The sequence below is a fragment of the Macaca mulatta genome, chromosome 16, assembly GCF_049350105.2.
Source record: "Macaca mulatta isolate MMU2019108-1 chromosome 16, T2T-MMU8v2.0, whole genome shotgun sequence".
In the NCBI taxonomy this organism is placed as follows: Eukaryota; Metazoa; Chordata; class Mammalia; order Primates; family Cercopithecidae; genus Macaca; species Macaca mulatta.
Window position 1 is genome coordinate 37,094,172 of NC_133421.1, and position 10,746 is coordinate 37,104,917.

A 10,746-nucleotide genomic window follows, 5' to 3' on the forward strand; every position below is an offset into this window, starting at 1 on the left:
GAAATAACTGAGCAGGAATGTCCCATTGCCCCCTCCTCCACTGGGTTCAGAGGGCAAGAAAGTACCCTCCAATAAACCCAGGCTGCAGGCCACGGGGACTGCTGAAGGCTCTTCCCCAATGAGGGCCGGGTGTTGACACCTTAAGGCTGGCTGCGCCCCCAGCCCCACTCTTGGCTGTGCTGGCCAGGCGACTCCTAGCTCTCGGCCACATCGTCAGAAAGTCAAAGTTCTCACTCCAGGTTTGGGGCTCCTTCCTTCCACTCCCCTCCCTGCCAGAGTCTGTCTTGGCCAGTCCCAGCCTCGATGCTTTGCTTTTGACCCCACCTGATCTTCCTTTCCTCATGCAGCGCAAGTGCTCACTGGGGCCAGGGTGAGGGCATGGACATGACAAGCAGGGCAGCCTGGACACTGGCCTCACAGGACAGAGTCAACAACAATACAGTGTCTGAGTGTCTCCAGGGGATGATTTCTGGCTTCTTGTCTCCAGTCAGTCCCACTCCCTCCTGAGGTCCCCATGGGCAGTCTTCAGAGAGGTTTCCTGCGTTTTCTTTCTGTTTGGTATACCCTCCACTGCTGTCCACAGCCCTGTGTGGCCTTCTGGTTGACCTCTGCCCGATCTTCTGTCTCTCTGGGGGAATCAGAGTCCAGCATCCAGCCCCAGACGGAACAGCTGAAGTCACAAGCCTCCCCTAAGCCAAGGCCAGTGTGCTCAGAGGTGACTGCCACCCGCACTAGGACAAACACAGCTCAGATCACCAGGTCAAGCACCTAGGCCTGGCTTCTCCTGAGATAGAGGACTCAGAAGTGGCCTTTCCTCCAAAGCCTGCTCAGACACAGGCCTGTAGGGCCAGGGTGTTCTGCTCGGCTGGGCTGCAGCTGCTACCCCTCGGTTGGGGCTGAGTCAGCCAGATCCTCCCCCCACTTCTCCCCAAGGGCCAAGAACTGCTCAGGGACATTAAAGGTCAAAAGTCCAGCCACACCCATTCATCCTTTCCCCAGGCCCATGAAGAGAGGCATCTTATTGTAGAATGTATGAGGAGGTGGGAAAGATCTCAGAGCATCAGCTAAGTTTCCTAACTTGTCCATCCAAATGTGATTACCACGATTCAACAATTCGGGGCATCGCTGATCTAGCCCTTCCTAGTGGGGCTTGTTTAAGGTTGCACAGCAAGTCAGTACAAGCCCTGGCTGGCCCCACTTGGTATCAGTCCACCAAGCAGCTCAGGACTCCTGCCCAGCCCAGCAGCTTCTGTTGTCTGACATATGGCAGGCAGATTGGCAGCAGGAAAACAGAGGGCCCCAAAGCCCAAGGCACCAGAAGGTTTGTTTCAGTTTGCTGAAGCTGATTTATAATGATTGGCACTCTTCAGCCCAGGGAGTGGGTAGGCCATAGCCAAGGATCAATTCCCCAACCACAGTGAAGGCAGCGCTCCTCCTCCAGAGATCACCAAGCCCCTCTCACCTCCCTCCCTCCTTCCCAAGGCTGGCACTAACCAGGCACCACATTCATTGTTAAGAAGTGGCTGGTGACTGCTACACGTGTCAGGAACCTGCCTGGGACTGTGCAGTTTGGGCTGGAAGGAGAGATGCCAGCCCTTGTGCTGCCTCTGGTCCCTGAAGTGTCACCTCCATCAGGACCTCTCCTCTGGTCTGGGGAGTTACAAGTGATGGATGGCAGAAAGGAAGAACTGACTCCTGTCCCGAATAGCTCCCCTGCCACCTGTCCTGCAGTGGGCCTGTGTGGGTTATGATTCTAGATCCTAGTCAGAGGCTGGCTCAGCTATGGATGGGGTAGTGCCTTGGTCTGTCTTGACCACCTCGTCCAAAGAGAGCACTGCCCTTAGAAAGGAGCTGCTGGTGCTGCTGTGGGCTGGGCTCCAGCTGTAGACCTTCAGTTGTTTGGTGTTCACTTTGCTCCTCTTGCCCTCTGTCTTCTGGTCCAGGCAGATCAGGGGCTCTGGGGAAACTGCTGGAACTCAGGGTGAGGAACAGCCTTTTCCAGCATCCTGTGAGAGACCAGAGAGAGGGTTTGGATTTCACATGGGGTACCCTCAAGGCCTGTCTGGAGAAGTGATGCAGGATTTACTTGGGTGGGCTGGTCCAGGTAGCTCTCCTGAACCTCCTCCTTCCCCAAGCTGAGAAGCTAAGAGCTGAAGGACAATGTCCAGGGACATGGCTCTGGAAAATAACTTTTCTTTTCTTTTTAAGAGACAGGGTCTTGCTCTGTTGTCCAGGCTAGGGGGCAGTGACACAATCATAGCTGACTGTACCCTTGAACTCCTGGGCTCAAGTGATCCTCCTGCCTCAGCCTCCTTAGTAGCTGGGACTACCGGTGCATACCACCATGCCTGGCTGATTTTTAAAATTTTTTATACAGACAAGGTCTTGCTATGTTGTCCAGGCTGATCTTGAATTCTTGGACTCAAGTGGTCCTCCTGCCTCAGCCTGCCACAGGATCGGGATTACAGGCAGGAGCCCCCACGCCCAGCCATGAAATATAATTCTTAATATCATACAGGAAAACGTTCAACTAGCTGACAAAGCTCTCTGGCCTTCCCTTTAACACAGTTCTGTTGCCATAGTTCCATCTATAAAATGGGAATGGAGGGAAATAGGGGAACTGGGAGAGAGAACACAGCCTTGCCAAGTAGCAATGTTAGCCTGATCCTTCCTCCACCTAGCTTGCCACCTTGCCCTTGGAAAATGGCTCCTGGAGGATTAGGCAGCCATGTGCAAGGAGAGGGGCAACCTGGGACAAGACACCCAGAGGGGGAGGATTCCAGGAATGAAGCTACCATTTCTGGTTGGGAGGAGGGCACTTTTATGAGAAAGGGCTCCATTATGAGCATGGGTCAGGGACCTGCATTACCCAATCAGAACGGCCGGGATGAGCAGGAGGCCAGCTCCCAGGAGGAAGGGGAACCCCTTCATAAAGTTCAGAGTGGCTGGGTAGAGTGAGTTGAAGATGCCGGAGGCCGTCAGCATGGCCAGGTTATTCACACAGGCCACAGCAGAAAAGAGAGCACCTGTGAAGAAATAAATACCATACTCCGGAGTCCGAAAGGGCCATGTTCAAATTCTGGCACCACCACCTCAGAGCTGTGTGACCGGAAGCAGTCACTTAACCTGTGTCTCCCCTTCCTCACCAGTAAATCCTGCTACATCATGTACTGTGACGAGGACTCAACAAGGTTGTATGTGGACAGCAGCTGGCACAGAGGGGCTACTAAATAAATGGCTGCTGTTAAATCCACACTAAAAGTACATGTGATCTGACAGAACCCAGCACATAAAAAAAAAAGTACATGTGATATTGTCTGATGAAAGCTTGATGGAAATGGCTTTTTTCTGGTTTATCTTCTTTGGAATCATCTGTTTGGGATTAACTGCAGGTCTGATCAGTTCCAATATTCATAGCTGTGTCACCACTGAATAGCTTTTTATCCTTTGGGTTCCTGTTCCTCCTTCTGCTAAATAAGGATAATACCTATTTCCTAGATTGTCAGCAACATTAAGTTCACATGGAAATCACCCATCACTGGGCCTGGCCCCCTGGAAGTAGCTAGTTAGTAAGGGCTGTTCTTTTCTCGTGTTTCCCTGACATCTCTGGGCACAAAGAAAGTGCTGGGGAAAAAAGTTTAGGTGAATGAATGAAGGCACATGGATTCTGGGGACACCAGAACCCACAGTGGGCTCTGTATGGCACCAGGGTCTCTGTCATCATCAGATCCTCATTCCAGGACAGATGGAGAAAGATGAATGTTTCCCGCCTGGGGCATGAAGACCTAGAGGCTGGAGAAGCTGTTCTGTGTAGATACACCAGGAGAACCCACAGTTTACAAAATGTGCAACAACCCAACAGAGGTTGAGATTAAATTCTGTCACATCTAGAGGGGCCTGTGATGTCATCAAGAGCAAACCACTCACATCACAGATGAAGAAACAGGCCTATGGCAGGGCTCGGACTAAAACCCAGATCCTGAGACCAGCTGCTTTTAAACACAGACGTGAGTTTGCATCCTAGCTCCACCATTTACTGAGTAACCTTGGGTGAGCCGATTTAACCCCCTGGGCCTCTGTTTCTTCATCTGTCAACTGTGGAAAATGAAACCCATGTCACAAGGTTGTTCACTTCTGGGCTTGTACACGCTGACCCCAGAGAAACAGGGAACTCTGGCATCATCACACCCATCTTACAGACGGAAAAGCTGAGGTCTGCAGAGAGTAAATCCTCTGCTCTGGTTATCCAGAAAGAACATCATTGTGCTCTGCTGACTGCAAATCCCAACTCTGAGGTTTGAAAATCCAAGGCGGCATGATCCTCTGCCCGTCGTGGGCAATTTCACAGAAGTGTGTTTGTCTTGGCCACTTACTTCTCCAGGGTAAGAGGCGGGAAGGCAAGCTGTTCCCCCAGCCATGGCTGCCCATCAGCCCGTTTCGGGCAGCACTGGGCATGAGGAACCAGATACAGGTGGGTCCTGACACTCACCCTGCTCTGTCTCTCTCACCAGCTTGGAGAGTTTAGCCCGGATGACAGGTGTGATGACTAATGACAGGAAGAGCAACCCATATCCTGTGGAGAAATAAACACTCATCAGGAAAATAGGGCTGGGGAAAGGGGTGTCCAAGGGAAAGGCAGCAGATCTCCTATCCATACTCTATATGGGGCTTAGGTTAGACCCAGGAAGAACTTCCTTGATGGTGAGGGTGGGGAGACAGTAGTCAAGGAGGAAGGGAGACTGCCCTTGTCTGGGCTTGGCCACCGTCTAGCTCTCATGAATGCTAATTCCCACTGATTGCTTTCTTGTCTGAACCTCTTGTGGTCACAGCAGACATCACCCATTCATTTGGCACTTAGTAGGGATATGGCAGGGCACAGAAAACAAGCATGAACTTTGGAGTCAGCCCTGAATTCAAAACCTGATGCCATTACATACTATCTGTGTGGCCTGGGGTACTTAACCTCTCTGAGCCTGACTCCGTGTATGAGGAAGATAATAAGGCCTTCATCACAGGATGGTTCTGAGTCATAGGAGGCTGAATAATGGTGCCCAATGGCATCAGGTTCATAGCCCTGGAACCTGTAAATACTACCTTATTTGGAAAATGGGTCTATGCAGGTGTGATGAAGTTAAGCCTCCTGAGAGGGTGGGGTTATCCTGGATTAGCAGGTTGGGCCCTAAATGCCATCACACATCTTTGTAAGAGGAAAGCAGATGGAGATTTGGCACCAACAGAATGGAGAAGGCACAAAGAGGAGGAGAGGCAATGTGAGCACAGAGGCAGAGACTGGTGATGGCCACCCCAAGCCAAGGAATGCCAGGAGCCCCAGAAGCTGAAAGAAAAGAGAAACACGTTCTCTCCTGGTGCCTTGCAAGGGAGCAAGGCACCTGCTGACTCCTTCCGTTCAGCCCAGTGGTACTGACTTTGGACTTCTGGCCTCCAGAACTGTGAGAGAATATATTTCTGTTGTGTTAAGCCCCCAAGTTTGTGGTATTTCATTACAGCAATCTCAGGGAACCAATACATAAGGTAAAAAGGTAACATCTATGAAGAGTACGGCATAGGGACACAGCAAAAGTGAGTTCCTTTTCCCTTTGCATTCAGTTACTTACAGGCTTCCTGTTTTCTTCATAACCATTTCTCTCCCTGTGTGATTGTTAACTCCTCAGCAAAACTGCAAAATCCTACAGGACAGTGGATCCTCCAAAGAAGGTATACGATGAGGCACCCAAGGCCCCTACCAGTGTCAAGCCCCTCAAATCCCACTCTGTTGAGACCTCCCCCTGACCCAGAGCAATGACAGCATCTTCATCATCTCTGCATCCCCCAGGGCCATCAGCAGGAGGGAAAGGCTCCCTTCTGCTTAATTGTCAGACAAGCAGTTGAGTTAAGAAATCTGTGATTATTGTATTGTTGACTATACACAGCACGTTTTAGGGCTCTATCAAAATAAATCTGTCCCTTTAAAAAAAGTTAACTAAAGCTGGGCACGGTGGCTCATGCCTGTAATCCCAACACTTTGGGAGGCTAAGACAGGCAGATCCTTGAGTTCAGGAATTAGAGACCAGGACTGGGCAACATGATGAGGACCCCATCTCTATAAAAAAATACAAAAATTAGCAAGGTGTGGTAATGTGCGCCAGTGGTACCAGCTACTAGAGAGACCAGGTTGGGAGAATCACTTGGACCCAGGGGATGAGGCTGCAGTGAGCCATGATCATGCCACTGCACTCTAGCCTGGGTGACAAAGTGAGACCCTGTCTCTAAATAAATCAATCAAATAAAAATTTTAAAAAGTTAACTTCCCCATTTACTGGCCTGTTGACCCTCTCCTACCAAAAAAAGAAAGGGAGGAAGTAAGGAGGGAAAGGACAAGGAGGAAGAGGAGAAGAGAAACTGAAACAGGAATTTCATATCTGTGGTCTGAGAAGACAGGTTTTTAAAAAACCCAAAGAAGCTGACCAAGGGTATTTGATTCTTATCAGAGAAGTGAGTACCAAGGCATTAATGGCATGGACTTTGTTTAAGAACATATGAATAGGCTGTGGGAGGCCAAGGGGTAAAGCAATTAGTGTATGAGCCACACTTTTGTCTTTTGCTCTAGATTACTAACAATATTAATGGTTGATAACGGTGGATTAATTACTTTAGCTACTGAAGGTCTGTATTTTCCATGTATCAAAGATGGCATTTTTGAGGGATTTCTTAGTTGTCTGTCCTCCGGTGCAGGCATAACAATGTTTCCAAAGACACAGGAATGAACCACATCTGGGGACAGTGAGTGGCTGGCCCCTGGTTCTTACCCAGTGCCTCTGGGACAAGCTGTCCCTGAGCCCACACACTTTACCTGTGAACATGAGAGGCGTAATGGTGGCAAAGGCAAAGACCACCATCCCCAGGATGTTGAAGGCCAGGCCGATCTCAGCCACCCAGGCATCGGCCAGGCAGTGCTGCAGGAGCTTCAGGACCAGCAGGCTGGTGAGGTAAGGGAGATGCTGAGCTGCAGAACCATAGCCGATTAGTTTGGAGTCCCAGCAGAGGGGTGTGCTCAGTTCATACAGGGTCAAGATGTCCTGGGCCCCAAAGTGCACAGTGATCACCACGAAGATGGCCAGTGAGTACAGGGCTAAATGCTTCCTGGACTTCTCTGGGGCTGGAGCCACATAGAGCTGGACAATGGATCGGTGGTGACGGAACGTGAAGAGCCGGGTGGACTTTGGCTCCTTTAAGGTCTCACCAAAGCAGAAAGCTGCGTAGAGTGTCATGGCTATCAGCAAGGCTAAGGCCAGCCAGAAGGGGTTGGCATAACCCTGGGCCCGGAGCCAGTGGCCCCCGAGGAGGCTTGCCAGCATCCCAGCCACCCCGATGCTGGCTTCCAGCAGGGCCATCCGAAAGGTGCGGCTGCGGCTGGAGCTGACATCTGCCACGGACGCAAAGCTAGCAGCCAGAAGGCCACCGAAGTCGCCCAGGAGGGCACAAAGGATGCGACCCAACACGAAGTAGCCGACATGGAGCTGTAGCTGCACCACAAAGACGGACACTAGGGCCTGGAGCAGCAGGCCCAGCGAGGCCAGCACTAGCAGCGGGCGGCGGCCCACGCCGTCGCTCCAAGCTCCCAGCAGGGTGGACGAGAAGAGCCCCACCAGGAAGCCGCCCACGTTCATGTAGAGGGTCCAGTGGGAAGTAAGGGTCTCCACTTCCTGTAGGGGCACAATGACCAGGGTGCGGTTCCTCACTCTGGGTTGCCCAATCCCCGAATCCTCGCCATCCCGGGAGCTACAGGGACGAGGACTTTCTTTGGAGCCCTAAACCTCAGAGAATCTTAGCACAACTTTCAGAATCTGCCAGTGAAGAGGGGGAAGGACATGGACCAAGGCCCCATTCCCTTTCCTTTCCCCCGCTTTTGTTAACCTGCAAGGCCAGGCTTTAGCTCAACTTTTCACATTCCCCACGCTGAGGTTCTGGGTCAGGCCGCTTTGCTCTGATCCCGCCCACCATCCAAAATGCACCCTCCCTCCAGTTACCCCCTACTACCATTATGCAGGCCCCACCCCTCCGCTGCCGCCACGCTCCAGCCCAGGGCCTTCTCCCTGCCAGGCTCCTTGCCGCCCCGCTACCTGCATGGTAGGGTCCGCGCTGCGGTTGCTGCAGCCCCCCCTTTGGCGGGTGCCATTGTAGCCGAGGTCGGCACTGAAGCGGTGCCACAGATACTGCGTGGTGAGCGGGCCCTGCAGGACCAAGGCAAAGTTGGCCAGGAAGACCAGCGGCTCTACCGGGCCCCGGCACAGCACAGCCCCAGCCGCGGGACGGGCGCGGGGCTTGTCCGGGGGACTCGCGCTCCCCTCCATGTGTGTGCGCAGCGGGGCTGTCGCCAGCCGGCCGGCGGGGCGCGCGCGCGACTGGCTGCCTGGGACTGGCGACGTGTGGCGCGGGGCTTGCCCTCTCTGCGCCTGCGCCCGGCGTCCCTCCTTAAATGTCCGGCGGGGAGGGGCCTGGGACCTGAGGCCACCGGACTCTCGCGGGGGTGCACCTGGCTGGGCGTGGGCCGGCGAGGGGCCCGGCACCCCCAGCCCGCGGGATGACCTCACCTGTGAAGTGTGCATAGACAGCGCCCTGCAGCCCTCCCTCCCGGCCCAGACACACCACAAATAACAAGAATATCAATAATTAACATGTATTGACCACTTACTATGTGCTGAGCACGGTATTAAACCCTTTTTGTGCGTTGGTCTCCCGATAACTCTACAGGCTAGCCAATATTAACCTTCGCTATCTACCGATGAGGAAAACAGGTCATCGGGTACTCAAGGCAGAGCTGGAAGTGCACATGACTCCTGATGCTGCTGATGTTCTGCGCTGTAACAGAGAGGCATCTGGAGAGGATCGGAGTGCGGCTGAACCCAGCTGCCTGGATTGGAACACCTAGGTTCTGCCACTACCTTGGGCATGCCACTTACCACCCGAGCCTGTTTTTTCATCTGTAAAATGAAGTTGCTAACAAAATTTGTCTCGAAAAGTTGTGGAAAAACAGTGTCTGGTATATTCAAAGTGCTCTTACTGGTATTAACAGACTGTCACGTCTGGGAGTGGTGACTCACAGCTGTAATCCCAGCACTTTGGGAGGCTGAGGCTCATGGATCACTTGAGCTCAGGACTTCGAGACCAACCTGGGCAACATGGTAAAACCCTGTCTCTACAAAAAATACACAAAAATTAGCCGGGAGTAGTAGCGGATGCCTGTAGTCCCAGCTACTCGGGAGGCTGAGGTGGGAGGATCGATTGAGCCCAGGAGGCAGAGGTTGCAGTGAGCTGAGATCTCGCCACTGCACTCCAGCCTGGGTGACAGAGCAAGACCCTGTCTCAAAAAATATAAAAATAAAAATAAAATAAAATAAAAACCAAACTGTCACTTGCTCCATTCCTGCCCTAGGATCTTTTCCTGAGAAACTAGTCTTGTTTCTGGGGTAAGGCAGGGCCTAGCTCTGCAGTTCCCTTAGAGGAGAAGATGGGGGAGGGCCTGGGAGGCCCTTGGGTGTGAACGTATGCTCCTGGGTGGCTCCCATTATAGGAATTAGGCCAGAAGGCAGTCACCTGCTCTGCTGCTGAGGTCAGACCCTGTCTGGGCCTCTGTTTTATTGCCTGTAAAAAGGAACAGCATTACTTGCCTTACTCCCCTATCTTTCATTCATTCACCTCATTTACTGAGTGCCCCTTACGTTCCAGGCACTGTGCTGGGGGACTCCAGGACCACAACAGTAAAGGAAATAGACAAAGCCCTCACCAGGCCCATTAGTTTCTAGAATGGTGGGAGAAGGAAAATAATCAAAGAATCCTACTAATTGATATAAAATTCCAACCGTGGAAAATAGTTTCGAACTCCAAGGGTGCTAATTCAGGGGCTGGGGGTGGGAGGAGCAGAATCACGAAAGGCCACCTTCCCTGAGAACAGAGCAGCTGAGTGGTTTTCTGGAGGCAGGTCCTGACAGGCCTGATTCTTTGGAGGACGGATGGCTACATTTCTGGCCACTGTAACTGTGCCTGGGCTTGTTGGAGCTTGTTAGCTACCCCACCTCCCGTGAGCCAGGAGTCTGAGACTCAGGATAAGTAGGTGCTGGCTAGATACTAGCCAACTGAATAACCTCCCCCTGCAAGCTGCCCCCCACCTGTGGTCCCCTAGAGAGAGGAAATTCCACATTAAACATTCAAGCCTCTAGATTGGCTCCCCTCTACTCCCACTGCTTCCAACTCCTCCCTACCACTTACACAAAAGCTTGGCCCAGTTAGGTCAGCTGCAGTGAGGGAGGGGTACTTGGCTAAATCCTTGGAATCATTTCTTAGATAAAGAACTAAGACGGCCGGGCGCGGTGGCTCAAGCCTGTAATCCCAGCACTTTGGGAGGCCGAGACGGGCGGATCACGAGGTCGGGAGATCGAGACCATCCTGGCTAACACGGTGAAACCCCGTCTCTACTAAAAAAATACAAAAAGCTAGCCGGGCGAGGTGGCGGGCGCCTGTAGTCCCAGCTACTCGGGAGGCTGAGGCAGGAGAATGGCGTGAACCCGGGAGGCGGAGCTTGCAGTGAGCTGAGATCCGGCCACTGCACTCCAGCCTGGGCGACAGAGCTAGACTCCATCTCAAAAAAAAAAAAAAAAAAAAAAAAAAACAACTAAGACTAGGAGAGGCCAAGGTCCCTCATCAGGGAATGGGACAGGGTGTGGCTCACCCAGAGCCAGAGCCTGCAGT

At 52.5% G+C, this 10,746-nt stretch overlaps 1 protein-coding gene across 2 annotated transcripts; it reads right to left on the reverse strand.

The window, feature by feature from the left end:
- Positions 1–1,322: 1,322 nt before the first annotated feature.
- SLC46A1 (solute carrier family 46 member 1) lies at positions 1,323–8,418 on the reverse strand. 2 transcript variants are annotated; one of them, XM_001106954.5, is made up of 5 exons: positions 8,121–8,418; positions 6,851–7,703; positions 4,490–4,573; positions 2,870–3,026; positions 1,323–2,006 (listed from the first exon to the last, which is right to left on the reverse strand). In XM_001106954.5, the coding sequence occupies exons 1-5, from the start codon at positions 8,349–8,351 to the stop codon at positions 1,949–1,951; spliced, it is 1,383 nt and encodes a 460-aa protein (XP_001106954.4). In that variant the 5' UTR covers positions 8,352–8,418; the 3' UTR covers positions 1,323–1,948. The 2 variants fall into 2 exon arrangements, with proteins under 2 accessions (XP_001106954.4, XP_077826705.1); XM_077970579.1 differs by lacking the exon at positions 4,490–4,573.
- Positions 8,419–10,746: the final 2,328 nt, after the last annotated feature.

Excerpts from the sequence above, each read along its gene's own strand:
- SLC46A1 (XM_001106954.5), bottom strand. The coding sequence starts at position 8,351 with ATGGAGGGGAGCGCGAGTCCCCCGGACAAGCCCCGCGCCCGTCCCGCG. Across the intron at positions 7,704-8,120 it reads GCGCGGACCCTACCATGCAG|GAAGTGGAGACCCTTACTTC; the intron begins GTAGCGGGGCGG and ends GTGCCCCTACAG. Across the intron at positions 3,027-4,489 it reads GGTGAGAGAGACAGAGCAGG|GTGCTCTCTTTTCTGCTGTG; the intron begins GTGAGTGTCAGG and ends ATTTCTTCACAG.